General features: G+C 34.5%; 1 protein-coding gene across 8 annotated transcripts in view; it reads left to right on the top strand.

The window, feature by feature from the left end:
* STXBP4 (syntaxin binding protein 4) overlaps positions 1–20,923 on the top strand; it is a 199,734-nt gene that overhangs the window by 74,987 nt on the left and 103,824 nt on the right. For 5 of the 8 annotated variants that reach the window (XM_024127982.3, XM_024127983.3, XM_055089833.1 and 2 more), the window contains 2 exons: positions 14,202–14,291; positions 17,593–17,658. In XM_024127982.3, the coding sequence (XP_023983750.1) occupies positions 14,202–14,291; positions 17,593–17,658 (156 nt within the window). Of the gene's footprint in view, positions 1–14,201; positions 14,292–14,601; positions 14,884–17,592; positions 17,659–17,997; positions 19,442–20,923 lie in introns of those variants that run through there. The other 3 variants (XM_055089838.1, XM_055089837.1, XM_055089836.1) reach the window with 3 other exon arrangements.

The following is a 20,923-nucleotide window of genomic DNA, read 5'->3' as shown; positions in this document are numbered from 1 at the left end:
CATTCCTGCCTCCTTTATCAAAGATAAGGTGACCATATGTGCGTGGGTTTATCTCTGGGCTCTCTATCCTGTTCCATTGATCTATATGTCTGTTTTTGTGCCAGCACCATACTGTCTTGATTACTGTAGCTTTGTAGTATAGTCTGAAGTCAGGGAGCCTGATTCCTCCAGTTCCGTTTTTTGTTCTCAAGATTGCTTTGGCTATTCGGGGTCTTTTGTGTTTCCATACAAATTGTGAAATTTTTTGTTCTAGTTCGGTGAAAAATGCCAGGAAGACCTAAATAGACATTTCTCCAAAGAAGATATACAGATTGCCAACATACACATGAAAGAATGCTCAACATCATTAATCATTAGGGAAATGCAAATCGAAACTACAATGAGATATCATCTCAAACCGGTCAGAATGGCCATCATCAAAAACTCTAGAAACAATAAATGCTGGAGAGGGTGTGGAGAAAAGGGAACACTCTTGCACTGCTGATGGGAATTTAAGTTGATACAGCCACTGTGGAGAATATTATGGAGGTTCCTTAAAAAAGTACAAATAGAACTACCATACAACCCCACATTCCCACTACTGGGCATATACCCTGAGAAAACCATAATTCAAAAAGAGTCATGTACCAAAATGTTCATTGCAGCTCTATTTACAATAGGCAGGACATGGAAGCAACCTAAGTATCCATCCTCAGATGAATGGATAAAGAAGATATGGCACATATATAAAATGTAATATTACTCAGCCATAAAAAGAAATGAAACTGAGTTATTTGTGATGAGGTGGATAGACCTGGAGTCTGTCATACAGAGTGAAGTAAGTCAGAAAGAGAAAAACAAATACCGTATGCCAGCACATATATATGGAATCTAAGGGAAAAAAATGTCATGAAGAGACTAGGGGTAGGATGGGAATAAAACACAGACCTACTAGAGTATGGACTTGACGATATGGGAGGGGGAAGGGTAAGCTGTGACGAAGTGAGAGAGTGGCAATGACATATATACGCTACCAAATATAAAATAGATAGCTAGTGGGAAGCAGCCGCATAGCACAGGGAGATCAGCTCGGTTCTTTGTGACCACCTAGAGGGGTGGGATAGGGAGGGTGGGAGGGAGGGAGAAGCAAGAGGGAAGAGACATGGGAACATATGTATATGTATAACTGATTCACTTTGTTGTTAAGCAGAAACTAACACACCATTGTAAAACAGTTATACTGCAATAAAGATGTTAATAAAAAAAGATGCAGTACATATATACTATGGAGTATTACTCAGCCATAAAAAAAGAACAAAATAATGCCATTTGCAGCAACATGAATGCAACTAGAGATGGTCACACTAAGTGAAGTAAGTCAGAAAGGGAAAGTCAAATACAATATGACATCACTTATATGTAGAATCTAAAATGTGACACAAATGAACCTATCTACAAAGCAGAAACAGACTCACAGACATAGAGAACTGACTTGTGGTTGCCAAAGGGGATTTGTGGGAGGGTTGGACTGGGGATTTGGGGTTAGTAGATGCAAACTATTTTATGTAGAATGGATGGACAACAAGGTCCTACTATATAGCACAGGGAGCTATATTCAATGTCTTGGGATAAACCACAATGGGAAAAGAATATAAGAAAGGATATATATATCCTTTATATATATATCCTAAAAGATTGCTTTGGCTATTAGGCGTCTTTTGTGGTTCAATACTAATTTTAGGATTATTTGTTCTAGTTCTGTGAAAAATGCCATTGATATTTTGATAGGGATTGCACTGAATCTGTAGATTGCTTTCGGTACTATGGACATTTTAACAATATTGATGCTTCCAATCCATGAGTACAGTATATCTTTTTATTGTTTTCTGTTGTCTTCAACTTTTTCCTCTGTGTCTTATACTTTTCAGAGTACAGGTCTTTCACCTCTCTGTTTAAATTTATTCCTAAATATTTTATTCTTTTTGATGCAGTTGTAAATGGAATTGTTTTCTTGATTTCTCTTTCTGATAGTTCATTATTAGTGTACAGAAATGCAACAGATTTCTGTATATTAGTTTTGTATCCTGCAACTTTACTGAATTCATTTATTCATTCTAGTAGTTTTTTGGTGGCATCTTTGGGGTTTTTTTATATATAGTATCAATAGTGACAGTTTTACATCTACCTTTCCAATTTAGATGCCTTTTATTTCTTTTTCTTATCTGATTGCTCTGGCTGGGACCTCCAATACTGTTTTGAATAAAAGTGGATGCAAGAATGAGCATCCTTGTCTTGTTCCTGATGTTAGCAGAAATGCTTTCAGCTTTTCAGTGTGGAATTGGATGTTGGCTGTGGTTTTCTCATGTATGGCTTTTATTATGTTAAAGTATGTTCCCTCTATATCCACTTTGTGAGAGTTTTTATCTTAAATGGATGTTGAATTTTGTCAGCTGCTTTTTCTGCATCTTTTGGGATGATCACATGGATTTATCCTCTGTTTTGTTCATGTGGTATATCACATTGTTTTATTTACAGATGTCAAACCATCCTTGAATCCCTGGAATGAATCCTAATTGATCATGGTGTATGATTCTTTTAATCTGTTCTTGAATTTGGTTTGCTAATATTTTATTAATTTTTGCATCCGTGTTTATCAGGGACATTGTCCTATAATTTTTTGTATGTGTGTTGTGTCTTTGTTTTTGGTCTCAGGGTAATGCTGGCCTTGTAAAATGAATTTGGAATTGTTGCCTTCTCTTTAGTTTTTTAGTGTAATTTGAGAAGTATAGGGATTAACTCTTCTTTTAGTGTTTGGGAGACGTTACCTATGAAGCCATCTGGATCTGTACTTTTGTTTTGGGGGAGTTTTTTGATTATGTATTAATTTCCTTACTAGTAATCAGTCTATTCATATTTTCTATTTCTTCATTACTCATTCATGGAAGATTGTCTGTTTCTAGGAATTTATCCATTTCTTCTAGGTTGTCTAGTTTGGCATATCATTTTTCATAGCATTTTCTTATGATCCTTTGTATTTCTGTGGGTCCATTGTAATTTCTCCTCTTTTATTTCTGATTTAATTTATTTGGAGTTTATTATTTTCTTGATGCATCTGGCTAAAGGTTTGTCAATTTTGTTTATCTTTTCAAAGAACCAACTCTTAGTTTCATTGATCCTTTCTATTGCTTTTTAAATCTCTATTTCATTTACTTTTGCTCTGATCTTTCTTTCCTTCTACTAACTTGTTCCTCTTTTTCCACTTCCTTTAAATTTACACTTAGATTGTTTATTTGAGATTTTTTTCTTGTTTCCTGAGGTAGGCCTTTATTGCTATAAACTTCCTTCTTAGAACTGCTTTTGCTGCATTGCATAGATTTTGCACAGTTGTGTTTCCATTTTCATTGTCTCAGGGTATTTCTTAAAATTTCCTCTTTGATTTCTTCATTGACTCATTGTTTGTTTAGTTGCCTGGTGTTTAGTTTCCACCTGTTTTTTACAATTTTCTTCTTGTAATCTTTCTCCTGTGGTCAGAAAAGTTGCTTGGTGTGATTTTAGTCTTCTTAAATTTACTGAGACTTGTTTTGTGGCCTAACATATGATCTGTCATGGAGAATGTTCCATGTGTACTTGAAAGAATGCATGTTCTGCTGCTTTTAATGGAATGTTCTATATATATCTGTTAGGTTCATGTGATCTAATGTGTTGTTTAAGGCCAGGGTTTCCTTATTGATTTTCTGTCTGGATGACTGTCCATTGATGTAAGTGGGTAATTAAAGTCCCCTATTATTGTATTGCTATCTACTTCTCCCTTTATGTCTGTTAACATTTGCTTTATATATTTAGGTGATTCTGTGTTGGGTGCATAAATGTTTACAAGTGTTATATTCTCTTATTGGATTGACCCCTTGTCTTTTGTTACAGTCTTTATTTTAAAGTCTATTTAATCTGATATGAGTATTGCTACCCCAGCTTTCTTTTGTTTCCATTGTATGGAATCTCTTCCCATCCCTTCACTTTCAATCTATTTGAGGCTTTAGATCTAAGGTAAGTCTCTTGCAGGCAGCATATAGATGGGTCTTTTTTTTTTCTTTAATCGGTGGCTTTTGATTGGAGCATTTAGTCCATTTACACTTAAAGTAATTATTGATAGGTATGTATTTATTACCACTTTAGTTGTTTTCTGGTTGTTTTTGTAGTTCTTCTCTGTTCCTATTTTCTTCTCTTGGTTTGTTTCTTTGTGATTTGTTGGATTTCTTTAGTTTATATTTGGATTCCTTTCTTTTTATTTTTTGTGTCTCTATTAAAGATTTTTGGTTTGTGGTTGCTGTGAGGGTCTTATTTATCGACCTGTGTATAGCCGTCTGTTTTAAGCTGATAGTCACTTAATTTCGAAGGCATTATAAAAACACTACTTTTTTATTCTTCTCCACTCATTTTATGTTTTTGATGTCATGTTTTCCATCTTTTTATTCTCTGAATCCCTTAACTACTTACTGTAGTTACAATTGATTGTATTACTTTTGTCTTTTAACCTTTGTACTGGCTTTTTATTTATTTATTTTTATTTTATATTTTTTTTGCGGTACACGGGCCTCTCACTGCTGTGGCCTCTCCCGTTGCGGAGCACAGGCTCCGGATGCACAGGCTCAGCGGCCATGGCTCACGGGCCCAGCCACTCCATGGCATGTGAGATCCTCCCGGACCAGGGCATGAACCCGCATCCCCTGCATCGGCAGGCAGACTCTCAACCACTGCACCACCAGGGAAGCCCCTGTACTGGCTTTTTAAATGGCTGATCCCTTGCCTTCACTATATATTTGCCTTTACCAGTGTGATTTTTTTTCCTTCCATATGTTGTCTTATTTCTAGTTACAGCCTTTTCTTTTCTGCTTAAAGAAGACCTTTTAACATTTCTTGTCTGGCTGGTTTAGTGGTGATGAACTCCTTTAAGTTTTTGTTTGTCTGGGAAACCCTTTATCTCTCCTTCAGTTTTAAATGATAACCTTGCCAGATATTCTATTTTATAATTTTTTTTCTTTCAGCATTTTAAATATATTATGCCACTCCCTTCTGGCCTGTAAATTTTCTGCTGAAGAATCAGCTGATGGTCTTATGTGGTTTCCCTTGTATGTGATTAGCTATATTTCTCTTGCTGCCTTTAAGATTCCCTCTTTTGCCATTTTAATTATAATATATTTCAGTGAGAATCTCCTTGGGTTCATCTTTTTGGGGACTCTGTGTTTCCTGTACCTGGATGTCTGTTTTCTTTTCCAGGTTAGGGAAAATTTTATTGCATTTTTTTCTTCAAATAAGCTTTTATTTCTACAAATAAGTTTTTTGGCCCTTTCTCTCTTCTCTTTATGGGACCTCTATAATGTAAATGTGGTACTCTTGATGTTGCACTAGAGGTCTCTTAAACTCTTCATTTTAAAAAATTCTTTCTTCTTTTTGCTGTTCTGATTGTGTGATTTCCACTATTCTGTCTTCCAGATCACTTATCTATTCTCCTTTATTATCTAATATGCTGTTGATTCTCTCTGTTGTATTCCCTCTATTGTATTGTATTCTTCAGTTCTGATTGGTTCTTATATTTTCTAAGTGTTTGTTGAAGTTCTCACTGTGTTCCTTCATTCTTCTGAGTTTGGTAAACATCCTTATGTCCATTTCCTTGAACTCTTTATCAGGTAAATTATTTATCTCCATTTCATTAAGGTTTTTTGGGGGGGGTTATTTTGATCCTTAGTTTGAAACATTCCTCTGTCTCCTCATTTAATTTGGCTTTCAGTTTTTGTTTCTGTAAATTGGGCAAAATAGCTACCTCTGTGGTTTTGAAAGAATGGCTTGTAGAGGAACATTCCCTGTGTAGACTGCTTGTGCCTGGTGGCTTTGACAGGCTGGATAGAGCTAGAGCAGGCAGTCCATGGAGAGTGCAGCACCTGAGGCCACCTTGGCAGGGTGGCTGGGGCTAGAATAGGCACAGGCTGGAGGAAGCCCTTGGTGAATGCTGCATCTGAGGCCACCTTAGTGGGTTGGCTGGGGATGGAGTTGTTGCATGCCAGGGTTAGTCCCAGGGGAGTGCTGCACTCAAATCTGCCTTCGTGGGGCAGCTCGGGCTGGAGTGGGCATGGGCCAGGGGAGTCATGGGGGAACTCAAATGATGGCAGTTGCTGGCCCCTCTGACCCCAGAGAGATCTCCAGGAGTTCCTTGCTCATTTGCAGAAGCTCTAGGGTTAGCAGAAGCTCTAGGGTTAGTCCAGGTGCCCTTTAAACTCCTGTATTTTGGTCGTGTCCCAGGGTGGGTGAGTCTGTGCTCAGGCCCCTCAGAACATCTCTCCCTACTGCAGGTCAGGGTGGGGTTCTCATGGATACCATGTTTCCATCTTTACTACCCATTTCTACGTGGTCCTTCTATGTGCAGTAGCTGTCCATTCAGCCTTCAGGTCTTCAAAATAAATTTCTCTATATGTAGGTGTAGATTGGGTGTGTTCGTGGGAAGAGGTGAACTCAGGGTCTTCCTATGCCACTATTTTGGAACCCTCTTAAATATTTTTCTTTTTATAAGGAAACCTATTATATAACTCTTTTAAATATATCTAATGAAATCTAATACTATAATTTTTGGTACCCATAATTATCTTTTAAAAGAAAATTCAGGCATCAGTTCTTATTCTCAGAAATTTATCATCTTTCCTTTTCCTCTGTTAACCTTACTTCTCTTCTATATTGCCTTAGAACGTTACCCTGATATGTTATAATTTCAAGTTTAAAAATCTTTCATTGATCACCCTATCATTTTGTTGCCAAAAAATTTAGGTAAATTGTAATGTATTTGTTTCAATTTACTATGTTCATTAGATTTTGCATATTAAAATTTTCTTCTGATTTGAGTAGTAATTATATTATTGATTCACAATCAAAAAATATAAATATGATATAAATTTTGTAATTTTGTTATATTATTTTTATAAAGGTAATTTTTTTAATGTAAATTCATATTTCAGTGGGATGGAAGGATTATTTTCAGTCCAGCTCTGTCATTTATAAGATTTCCATATTTGCATGGGCATTTCTGAGCTCTTTATTCTGCTGGTTTATTTGGCTTCATAAGTCTTGATATCTGCTAAGACACATTTTCCCACCTTGTTCTTCGTTTCAAATATTACTTTGGCTTATCTTATCCGTATACATTTTTGCTAAAATCTTGCTACGTTGACTTTATAGACTATTATAACTGATGAACCTACACTGACACATCATAATCACCCAAAGTCCATAGTTTACATTACAGTTCACTCTTGGTGTATACATTCTGTGCGGGTTTGGACAAATGTATAATGACATGTATCAATCATTATTGTATCATACAGAGTATCTTTATTACACAAAATATTCTCTGTTCACTGCCTGTCATCTCTCCACAACCTTGCCCCCTCCACCCATAGCAACCACTGATCCTTTTATTGTCTCCATAGTTTTGCCCTTTCCAGGATGTCATATACTTGGAATCATACAGTATATAGTCCTTTCAGATAGGCTTCTTTCATTTAGTAATATGCATTTAAGGTTTCTCTATGTCTTTTCATCTCTCTTATCTGGATGTTTATTTATCCATTTACCTACTGAAGAACATCTTGGTTGCTTCAAATTTTGATAATTATGAATAAAACTACTATAAACGTCATGTGCAGGTCTTTTTGTGGACATAAGTTTTCAACTCCTTTGGGTAAATACCAAGGAACTCAATTGCTGGATCATATGGTAAGAGGATGTGTAGTTTTGTAAGAAACTGCCAAACTGTCTTACAAAGTGGTTGTACCATTTTGCATTCCCACCAGCAATGAATGAGAGTTCCCATTACTGGGAATGAGAGTTTCCAAAGACCTGGTTGTTTGGAAACTCAGGAGATTACCTAGTTCTCCCAGAATTGAGGCACTGATTTAGCAGATCTGATTTACTCTAAATGTAGCATTTAGAGTAGGAAGACTGAAGCTGTAAGAGCACGGTTTTCCTTCCACTCATCCAGGAAAGGCAAAGGTGGTTGGTTGGCTTACAATATATGTCAAGTAGGGAATTCAGAGTACTTTGTATGAGCATGCAAAACTTTCTTAGCAACTGCAAAGAAATACTCATGTTCCAAATTAGTAATTTACTTCCTTTTTGCCAATATGATTTTAGGGCAAATAAGAATGTATTCAATCTGTGGCATTTTGATAGCAAAAGCAAAGTGCTGATGGTAATGGTGCAAGGCCCACATGCCAATAATTTCCTGTTTGTGGCTTCAGATCAAATATTGTACAAGAGTCATTATATCAGTTTACAAGAATTCTTTTGTTGTATTCTGCTTGTCAACACACAGAAGAATCCCCATAAAATGACCTGAATCCACAAATCCACAGTAAGAATGCATTTTACTTCACCACACTCACATATGTAACTGAAACAAAAGTCTCAAAGCATTACTTACCTTTTCTACATCCTTGTGTTCTTATTTAATATTCAATTTAATTTCATTAAATATTTGGTCTTATAATTTACTAATGAGTTATGCACCACAGTTTGAAAATACTGTAAAAATCATTACCTGTCAAACAGCTCACCAGAAACAAATTTAAAAATATATATTTTTTAGTATTTTTCCAATTTTTTTTTTTTTAGTTGAAAAACAGTATAGTGCCTCATGTGAAATAGTATATCACTTAATCTGAGGTCAGGATGCTGACATGACATTCTGTGAAGGTGAGGAAATTCCCCTCTGGTCATCCCTTCAACCATCTCATCTTAAACAACAGAGTCAGATTTTATAATCCATCGGTTAGGGATGCTTGTTTTTTACCCATATGTTTCCTTTTTTTGGCTTGTATTTGTCTTAATTTATTTTTTAAAAATATTTTTACGGAAGCATAATGGACACAGTAATAAATAGAATCATACTGATGAACTTATTTGCAAAAGCAGAAATAGAGGCACAGATGTAGAGAACAAATGTATGGACACCAAGGGGGTAAGGGGAGGGGTGGGATGAATTGGGAGATTGGGATTGATATATATACACTACGACGTATGAAATAGATGACTAATGAGAACCTACTATATAGCACAGGGAACTCCACTCAGTGCTCTATAGTGACCTAAATGGGAAGGAAATCCAAAAAAGAGGGGATATATGTATACGCATAGCTGATTCACTTTGCTGTACAGCAGAAACTAACACAACATTGTAAAGCAACTATACTGCAAAAAAAAAATTAAAAAAAAGAATCATACAGTATGTACTCTTTTGTAACTAGCGTCATTTGCTGATCATTCTGTCTGACTCATAAGATTTCTTGAGATACTATCTTTTAAGAATAAAGAATTGCTGAGCCAGTATAGTCAGTCCTACTTTTGTTTAGTTGACAAAAAACATTTGGTTTTGTAATAATATGGCGTTTAGAAGCAAAAATATAATTATCTTTCTGTGATTCTAGTCATCATTGCTATATTAAAAAATTCACACAGTGCTATACCTGTGACTGGCACAAGATTACACCCAGAAAAGGCAAGGTTGGAGCCTACATTTAGCAGTATTCTAAAATTAGCAACAGCAGACTGCAGTCCATGATATTGCAATGGCTTTAACCAAGTACCATAAATGGATTATATTAAAATCACAGAACACCATAAGTATCTGAATGTAGACTTTTCACAATTGGGGTTCATGCTAAATCAACTAAGTGGGTTGCATTTTAACAAGTGAAATAGAATAGAATGGAAAATATCAAAGTGAACTGTATATAATAAGAATTATAATATTTCACTGATATAAATGGTATTCCTCACTATGTGTAGCAGTAAATACTTCATAGCCACTTCACTATATACTCATCTATAAAACATTAAATGTATATTGAACAACTACAGTGTGTGTGGCATTGTGTTAGGTGCTCCAACACAAGTTATTAAGATAAATAAAACTGGAGCCTGCCCCTCAAGGAATTTAGGGTATAATGTAAAGAAATTTACAAATAAAGTTTAAAAATGTGTTCTGTGTTAAGGCCATAGTAATAATAGAGCTTAGAACGTTAAGAGAAGATTCATAACAGAGTTGGCATTTGAGTGAGTTTTGAATGATAAATAGGATTTTATCTGCTCAAGAGGTGAACAGAGAATGATAAGCATTTTTATTAGCATGAGAAAAAATGTGTATAATGTGTTGGTAAGCAGAGAGTAATCGATGTTTTAAATAAGATAATTGGGTACATGCAGGTCAGTGAAGGAAGAGTAAATATTAAACTTAGAAATTTGTACCCGTGTTAAGTGAGGAGCCATTAAGGAGAATAGTGACATGATCAAAGTGGTATTTTAGAAATAGTAATCTTAAATAGTGTTGGTTATCTTGGAAGGGATTAAAGTGGTGGTTGGTAGTCTAGACTACCAAATATGGAATAATAAAGAGCTAAACTGGTGAAGATGAGGAGAATGGAAAGGAATGGTGAGACAGATCTAAGATATTTACTGAAACAAGTATGTCGTCAATGAGGCTTGCATTTGGATGTCAGAACCAAGGGAGAATGAGTTAAAGATAACTTTGAAGTTTTTATTTGGATGATTAATGACATGTTGTTACTTTTATTGGAATGAGGGAATAAGAAGAGAAAGGTAGAGAAGATGATGGGTTGTGTTTTGGAAAGAGTAAGTTCAAGATGCTGACAGGTATAAATAACCAAAAGGCAATTGGAAATAAGGAACTGGACACCAGGAGAGGGATTTGGGAATGATCTGGAGGGTGATAGTTATGATAGCATGGCAGTGAATGTTATCACTCAGGGAGAGCTTGTAGAGAAGGCAGCGGAAAGGGACAAACTTTGGGGAACCTCCCTCTTCCCCCATTTAAGGAGTAGAAGTGAAATTAAGTCAAAACAGCCTAAATATTCTGAGGGTAGATGAGATAGTGGAGTATGAAAAACCTAGGGAAGAGAAAGTTTCAAGAACAAATGGCTTGAGCAATGTTATATGTAGCAAAGTGGTTAAGAACGTTGATGAGGGGCATTTATTTTGTCAAATAGCAGGTTGTTTGGTGACACTACAAGTAATTATTTTTGAAATGTGGGGATGGGAGGAAAGATACGTAAACCAGATTAGAAGAAGTAAAAGGAGTAAGCAGGGGAAATGGAAGGGGAAAAAGGGGAATACAAAGAAATTTTAAGGAAAGGAGGTAATTGGATAGGTTCGTAATGGAAGGGTTTATCAATAAAATTAGACTGAAACAGAGGTTGTTGTTTTGTTCTGTTTAAAATGAATTGAGGCTAGGAATGTGGCCAGTGCAATAGTGGCTATCTAGAATTGGCACAAGTCAAATAACTTAAAAATTATGATGATGGAGCACAGTGAAGGGAGAGTTGAGGTCAGACTTGCTCAGCACAGTGCAGTGACTTTCTGAAGTATCTCTTGATATCTCCATAGGAGACGTGAGAAAGCAGAGTAGAAATGATTTATGATGTTATGTACCAGGTATTGCAGAGGTCAAGGGGCCTGAGGGTCGAAAATTATATCATGGGAGCCAGGCAGGAAAGGGATGTAAGAAGGAAAGGAGGATAAAGTCCAAGACCTGGAGGTATATTAGAAAATAGGTATCTGTCTGGAATCATTGATGTTCAATAGCAACAATTTATTTATTTCATTTGCTGCTTGCTTAGTTGAAGCATATTTGGAAAGTCACTGGGTACAAAGGGGCTTTTCAAAGAATTCACAAGTAATATCTATGGCCAGTTTTTTCTGTTTAGCCCTAAAATAGCAATAAAGTTATAAAACTTTTTTTTTAAAGTCATGGTTTGTTCTGACTGTCACCTAGTGTTCTGCCTCCCGAAGTGGTACCATGGACTCTTTTATGCATGATTTACCTTCATTTTAAATGCAAAAATTTATGATTACATCCCTAAAAATCCCAATCCATAATTTATCTTAGTAAATTATGATAGCTCTGTTATCTAGATTCTCATTGAAACTCTTGAATTGTTTATTTTTACTTCTTAAGATAACAAGATAGAATAAGACCATCTGAACGTATGGTAGCAGTGTTTCCCAGAATATGCTTGGTAGACATTAGTCCCACAAGATACTACAAAATAAAGGAGGGGGTGTGTGTGTAATGTGGTTGGAAAACTTGAGTAAAACAAGTCATTATGTTACCTTTGCGGATATTCAAAATGCTTATTAGCATATCAAAGCTACTGGAAGCCCTGCAGGAAAGAAAGTTAATTTTTTCTAAATCCTGCATTTCTCTAACTTATCTGACCTACAAGGACCACTATCACCATCACCATCACCCAGTTATGCTTTTATACAAATCTAATTAATATCCTTTGGAACACATTTTGGGAAATATTGCTACCTTTGAAATTGTATTTGGAAGTAATCTAAAACAGTGTAAGAATGAATTCTGTGAGTACTTATGAAATAGAATGGCAGAGACAGATGAAGAATATGAGATCATGTTATTATGGACAATGGCCATAGGTACACAAAAGCAAATGTGTCAGAACAAAAGGAACCAATAATTTTAGGAAAAATATTTCTGCAAAAACTTGAGGAATGACCCCTACTTCTGTTATTCTAGGACTTGGAAAGCAAATCTGAGTTTATCATATCCATACCACCATGATTTTTTGTTGAGCAGTTAGTAAAAATCACAGACTAATGTCAGATCTCTGTGGGAATCTTGGAATGGTCACTTACTGGCTGTGAAACCTTAGGCATTTTACTAACCTTTTGAGCCCGTTCCCTCATGTAAAATAGACACAAAGTTATGGTAAGGATTTAATATTGAATATATACAGTCCTTAGCAATGTATCAGCACAAAGTTCCTAATAAATGGTTGATATTATTAACTATTTGTATTATCTTTTCCTTCTCTGCATTCACCTCTCCTATCTGAAGGACTCTGCTTTAAAGCTCATACTTATATAGCAATCACTTTCTCTATTCGGTCCTATAAATCATATTTTCTATACTTTATTTTTAGTTCTATTATAACTTCTGCATAGAAGATGGCTATAATTAGACTTGGATTTTTATCTCTGATAAGATTGCCATTTCTTTTTACCTTATAATTAACTGTCAGAGATCAAGCTAGAAGTAAGAGAAATTGTCATTTCTGCTATTTTTTGTTGTTGTTATTCACCTGTGCATGAATTATTAATATTATCTTCAAGACAGTTTCTGCGCAGGAATCTTTTTAAGCCACTTTGGCTGTTACATTACATTTCATTTAGTTAAAACGATAATAGACATAATCAATTAATGTACCTTACTGGGTTCCTGTAAACTATCTTGGTTGATAATGTCCAGCATTTTGTTAGCCTTATATACCATGTACTTGGTGTGGACATCTTTAGGGAGTAGTTTATGTTGATAACTCATAAAGTCTTTTTAATTGAAGTATAGTTGATTTACAGTATTGTGTTAGTTTCAGGTATACAACATAGTGATGCTGTATTTTCCAGATTATATTCCGTTATAGGTTATTACAAGAATCTGGATATAATTCCCTGTGCTATACAGTATATCCTTGTTGCTTATCTATTTTATATATAGTACTTTGTATCTGTTAATCCCTAATCCCTGTTAATACCCCTAATTTTTCCCTCCCCCCTTCCCTCTCCCTTTCAGTAACCACGAGTTTGTCTTCTATGTCTGTGAGGCTGTTTCTGTTTTACATATTACATATACATTCATTTGTATTATTTTTTAGATTCCACATGTAAGTGATATCATACAGTATTTGCCTTTCTTCTGACTTATTTCACTAAGCATAATATTCTCTATGTCCATCCACATTGCTGCAAATGGTATTATTTCATTCATTTTAATGGCTGAGTAATAGTCCATTGTGTGTGTATACACACACATATATAAACACATACATTATAAACACAGTCTTAAAATTTGGACTTTAAGGAAAAATTATATTGTTAAAATAAGAATAATAAAGATGAGAACAGAGTGTGTATATCTCATAATCATCTAAATTCTCTATTAGTAACAAAAATATAAGGTTAAGCGTAAATGAATTGTTACCCCAGATTATTTTAATATTCTCTTTTATCTATTGAAATGACTGCAAAGTAAGAAACTGAATCTTGTTATTGGAATGCAAAAGCTTAAGACTCATCAAAAAGGATTTTTATGTTCTCATAATTAGTATCTAATGTATAACTTTTCTCTTATATTTTAATGTTGACAGCTTCTTCCCTGTGATTCCTTAGAAGCAGATGAAATGGAAAGGCTTAAGCATGAAAGAAATGATGCCTTGGAAGAAGTGAATACACTTAAGGTAATCTCCAATTTAGCTTCCTTATATTTTCTTTAGAAAAAACGAAAAGAAAGAAAATTACCTTCTGTTGAATTCTGGAGTATTGGGGCTTAGTTTTTTTTTTTAAAGAATATTAATATCAAATAGCTTAGCCTTGAATATTAATACCAAGTAATTTGATATTTATTTCTTCAGCTGACCTTTAGAGAATTAATTTTTTAGTTCACACACTTATTTATATTTCACAGTCTCCATCTAAGATTCAGTGTGAACAGTGGTTTTTAGTCATCCCTTCTGATCTGGCTACTTTTCACCCCTCTTTTTTCTTAAGCTGGTGGCAAGAATAAGGAGCCAACAAAGATTAGATGAGAAGCCCACAAAACAAGCCATGACAGTTTTGGATCCTCAGATGTTCATTGGAAAATACATTTTCTCCCATGTTCATGGGAATGCTTCAGGGACATCTTGTTTTGCTAACATAATTTAGAATTAAGGCAATGTGATTTAAGGGAAATAAAAACACAGTATATCCCAAATATACTTTAAGATTTTGGTTCTCTTTATATATCTTCATTTCATGTTTAGTAGAATATTAAATTGATATTATATCCTAAGTTTTACAGAAAGCCATTATATTTTTCAAATCTTCAAGAAAAGCAACATAACTACTTGATTTACCTACCATTATTTCACCATAGGAATATATTTTTTAATTAATTTTAATTATTTTCTTAAATAAGTGAAATTCTATTATTTGTTTAATTTTTATTAAAGCAAAATCTTTAACACCAAAAAAAAAAAAAGAAAGAAAGAAAGAAATTTCCCTGCTGCCTTAGTTTTTAAATTCTGACCTCTAGAGGAAGCCATTGTTTAACATATCTTGTTTATCCTTTCAGAGACTTTCTCTATGTAGCCAATCATATGTTTAAAAATACATGTGTATATATTTTTTAACTTTTACAAAATTGCATACATTACACACTTTTTTACAACTTGCCTTCTTTTCTTCTCTTTGTTAGCATTATATCTTTGGTTACTTTTCAGGTTAACATATACAGATCTACCTAATTCTTTTTAATGCCTCTCCTATCATCAAAAGGTTCTATTCTAGGTTATTTAACCAGTTCCTTATTGATGGATATTTAGGCTATTTCCAGTTTTCCATTATTAAAAATAATTCCATCATAAGTAGCTTTGTAGATGTATCTTTGGGCCATTGTGCAGTTGTAAAAGTACAAATTGAATACATTTCTGAAAGCCGAATTGCATTTATCAAAGAATATGGATGCATAAAATTTTACATGTTGCCAAATTCCCTTTCAAAAGATATTACCAATTCATGTTACTGCCAAATGTAAGCATTTTACTACTAAAGGAATATTTTATATTTCTTTTTACATCTTTGAAACCACTATCCACATTTTTGTGTGTAACAAGAGTTAAGATGAAAAATATAAATTTAGTTTTAAAAATATATTGACAGTAGTTTCCTCATATTCTCTTAGAAAACATCTCCAGGGTTGGTTACATTGGTAAGACAGCCTTTTTATATAATTTACTCTGTATAAGTCATTGAGTCTTACGGTTCATCAGAATTTTCTGAGGCTCTCAGATCTTTTTTATTTCCCTAATGTTTATCATTGTTAAATTTAGTGATATATTCCTGTTTTTTATTGGAATATCAGTAGTAATTATTAGAATTTTAATTTAATTTAACATTTAAACAAAGATTTCCTGAGGAGCTATTCAGTAAATCAGGATTCACATTTAAAATTTTTGAGATGTAACTGAGCATATCCTACTGTGACAAAACCTAAAATCACGGGTAAAATATATTCTATATTTTATAATTTCCTTTACCTGAGAACCTATCTATTGGCTGAGAACCACTTGTTTAACTATAGAAAAGATTGTACAAAGCAATAAATATTTCATTTGAGATAATGTTTGCACTTTGAGTTTTTCTGCTTGTATTGATATTACACACACTCACACAAATAGCAGAGGTTGTTAAATGAAGTTCATGGAGTGTGTAGATGGTCTCTCATCACTTCCCATTATCCTGTGACATCTCTATTCTTCATGTCTGATTTGAGGTACAAAGAAAAATGAAGCCAAGAAAATTTGATACCAATGGCTAATTTTTATTTTGCAAGAATGATTTTTAAAAGTGCCATGGGCCTTATTTAACTTAAAGCCTTTCTGCAGAGTTCACATTGCTACTGCTTTGCAAAGCTGAATGAAAATAGATATATTTTCCATTTACAGATGCAAAAAACTAGGACACAAAAAGTGAAGGTGACTTGCATAAAACCCAGGAGCCAGCAGTTTCTTTGCTTCTGTCTGTGGCAGATTCATTAGATTGCTATATTATATTCATTGTCATGTACTTTCATTTCATCTGTTAGACAAGAATGAGCTGAAGTATAACAGAAAGCGAATTGCTTCCTGTAAACCTTGCAATGCTGCCGTGAATATTTACCACTCAATATAATCTTCCAGCAATTCTTCTGCCTGGGTTTATAGTAAAATTATTCTTAAATTACTCTTAGTATCTCTGATTTGATCAAAAACATGTAGATTTATTTATGTAATACTTAACAAAATTGAACATTTTAGGATATTTGCTCGACTGAATTTTAAGTTCAAAGATTTTAATATTTGATTGACATGCCTAATGTTATTCTTCCTTAGTAACTATTATTTCATATTTTGGTTACACCAGTCATATCTTAAGTTTTATGGATAATCTTCCAAAAATAAACTAAATTAAGAAAATAAGAGTTAACCCAATTTCATAGTTCTCTTTAGTATAGTAAGAGACACTCTAAATTGTAATAATAATGCTCTTCAATTTGCAAGCTCTTTGGCAATGATAGCTATTACCCAACATTTAGTTAATATTTATACATTTTGATCCTGATTGACTTATTTTGGACCTTGGATTTTGAGGTTTTAAAAAGTGGCTAACAGGGAATCCACTGGTAGCTAGTGGTTAGGATTCCGGGCTTTCACTGCTGTGGCCCGGGTTCAGTCCCTGGTCAGGGAGCTAAGATCCTGCAAGCTGCCTGGTGCCGGACCCCCCTCCAAAAAAAGTGACTAATTATAGTAACAGAAAATACGTTTACATCACAATTATACTGTAAATAACTAATTACTTTTAGATGGTATGTGTAAAGCCAGAAAAATGACTGGGAACTACATTTTCAAATTGTAGAAATTGGATGTTTGGGGAATTTATAAGCTTTGAAACAAAGCCCTAAATATCATACCCATTGATACCTTCATAACAAGTTATTAATTCAGTGGTTTTTAAATATAGGAAAAATTATTTGAATCGGAAAGGCAAAGGAAACAATTGACAGAAGAACTCCAGAATGTGAAACAAGTAAGTGTATATATTGTATATATGTGTTTTGTATATGTGTGCATAAACATATGAGGTATAATTACAAAGCATTGATGCTGTATAATATCCCAGAGCTTACAGATGTAAACAGTATAGTATAAAACAGTATAGATATTAAAAGCAATCACTCACAGGGGCTGTACCCATGCTGAATTCCTGCTACCAAAGGAAATGTTAAAACTCCTCTGGGGAATTGCTTTCAAAGCCAGATATCTATGGACTGAAATGACCCATCTCATTGCTTTTCTCTTCTTTTTTTCTTTCTCTTTTATTTTCCCTTTTTCTTTTCTTCTGTTACTCATACTCATCTTATTAAAGATAAAAACAAAGCAAGCAAAAAACAAAAACCTCCAAAGCAGAGCATTTTTAAAAATATTTTTTAATAATGAAAAGTAAAAATTTTGGATTTCCCTGGTGGGGCAGTGGTTAAGAATCTGCCTGCCAATGCAGGGTACACGGGTTTGATCCCTGGTCGGGGAAGATCCCACATGCTGTGGAGCAGCTAAGCCCATGCACCACAACTACTGAGCCCGTGTGCCACAGCTACTGAAACCTGCGTGCCTAGAGCCCGTGCTCCACAAGAGAAGCCACTGCAATGAGAAGCCCATGCACTGCAATGAAGAGTAGCCCCCGCTCACTGCAACTAGAGAAAGCCTGCGCGCAGCAATGAAGACCCAACGCAGCCAAAAATAAATAAATTAATTAATTTTTAAAAAATTAATTTTCACTCTGCATCATTCTTCAGAGAATTTTAAGTAACTTACAGCAAAAAAATACAACGACATCATCATGAAATAGAGATACGAGTAACAAACAAATAAAATATTAATAAGAGTAGGAGGTTAAGGGACCATTGTTATAGATCAGTGGCATTCACCTGATTTTGAATCTCCCCAACATTATCCTCTCAGAAAACATAAAATTTACAGAGCAAAATAAAACCATACAGGACCCATACCGGTTTCTTTTGTTTGTTTGTTTGGGTTTTCTTTTGGCTGCGCCACTTGGCTTACAGGATCTTAGTTCCCCAGCCAGGGATTGAACCCAGGCCCACGGTAGTGAAAGCACCAAGTCCTAACCACTGGACACGCAGGGAATTCCCAGGATCCATACCTTAAATATGGCTATTGGACAGGGAACACCAGAACCTTCAAACTACATACAAATAGAGTTTAAAAATTCCAACAAATTCTTGTAGCTTGCCTGCCACTGAAACCTGGGGTACAAAGAGCAAAGGAGGTAAGGCTTAAAAACTCTGAAAAAGAATAAGGATAAACAGAGCAATTAGATGAAGTACTACAAATAAAATCACCCCCAGAAAGAGAAAAATGCAACTATTAATGCCAAAATACTGAACAGAGGCCAGGTTTTTGTGGTTCTCAGGACTTGAGAAAGTGTGTGCAACCAGAAGTGGCAGCCTTCGAGATTCATTGCTCCTGGGGAAGAATCAAATAGAGAAGGGTGGTATCCCTTGGAGATTGGGAAATAAAGAGAAAAAAGGAAATAAGAGGGGAAAATTAAGGATCTTGCAGAAATGAAAGAGAAATAAGACATACCAAACCTCCTCTATCTACCCTCCACTATGACCGTCAACAACATGATCCATAAAAGAAATTGCACAGAAGAGGGTGCTATTGAACTAAGAACTGTTTCTATGAAAGAAAAAGGAATTGGGAAAAAAAATCTGTCCCTGTTATTATAAGACAACTGTAAAAATCAGACAATATGAATTAAAGCTTTCCTCCTAATGAAAAGTCCAAAACAATTCAACCACAAAGCTGACAAAAACTCTAACACATCACTGCAAACTCAATTTAATATCCTCAAACAAGCATTTGGCATTAAGAAAAAAAACACCTCAAATCAGAAATTTAAAACTGACTTAGAAAATGACAAAAAACAGGAATAAATGAAATGAGAGTTGATAAAACTTAGGAAAGAAAGAGAAGAAAAAGACAAAATGATACCAGAAATGAAAACTAAATTACAGATTTCCCAAGGAAGAATATGATCAAATGAAAAGGCATTGAAGAAAACCAGAAAAATAAGAATGAAATAAAGAAGTAAAAGATTTTCTTAAAGAAGTAAATCAAAGCAACTGAACAGCACTAATATTTAGAACTATAATCCAAGAAAACTTTTCAGAAATAAAAGATGACCTGACACTGTTAATGGGTAGTGGGGAAATTTGGCCTGGAAAGATCAATTGTAGGACATATCCTAGTAAAACTAGTAGACTTTAAAGATAGAGAAAAAATATGCATAGTGCCTCCAAATGAAAAGGTCAAATAACTTACAAAGGCAATAGAATTAGACCAGCATCAGCCTTCTTGACACAACATACAAAGTAAGGCATTAGTGGAGCAATATTTTCATGAAACTAAAGGAAAGAATGTGTAAACCAAGAATATTGTATACCACCAAGTTGACTCCCAGATATCAAGGCCATAGAAAAACAGTTTAAAATGTGCCAGTATTCAGAGAATAATGTACACATGTAATACTACTGAGGAATCTGGGAGAGGTGAGTTTCACCCAGCCAAAAAATGCCTGGGATAACTTTGACAAGAATTTCCAAACAGTGAGCGTTTCCTATCTGTTATTGTATAGCTGAGACTAAAATGAGAGTGAGTTCACGGGTAAAAGAATAATGTGTAAACATTACATGTCTGACAAAAATCAAAGATGCAATTTTTTTTTTAATGAGAGGAGAAGGGAGAAAAAAAGGGAAAATAGCATAAGATCATTCTGTTGTATGAGTAAAGTATAATAGTCACTGAATATTATTTAAAACTGACACCAAATATTAAAAAGATGAGGTAAAGATTGAGGGAATCTCAGGCACTATAAAAAGCAATAATACAAATGTAACCTGTAGAATGAAAATACACATCTTCCTAATTACCAAAAGAAATCTTTTTAAAAAAGTAAAAGGGACACATGAGTGAAGAGATGCAGTAAATATACACAATAATTTCAACAAAAGACAGTATGACAAAATTGAGACTGAACATAATAGTCATCTTAATTAACATAACTGGGATTAACTCACCTGTTAAAATGTTTTAGGAAAATATCATTTACCAAAACTAACCTCAATAGAGATAGAAAGTTTAATATACCAATTTCCATAGAAGAAATAAAGTTACCAAGAAGCCACCCTATAGAAAAGGACCAGGCCCAATAGTTTCACAGGGGAATCTAACCAAACCTCTGGCAAACAATCCCCCATAAATGGCTTCAA

This window comes from Physeter macrocephalus, chromosome 14, assembly GCF_002837175.3.
Source record: "Physeter macrocephalus isolate SW-GA chromosome 14, ASM283717v5, whole genome shotgun sequence".
Lineage (NCBI taxonomy): Eukaryota > Metazoa > Chordata > Mammalia > Artiodactyla > Physeteridae > Physeter > Physeter macrocephalus.
Note: the sequence above shows the minus strand (reverse complement) of the source record. Positions and strands in the feature narration are given on the sequence as shown.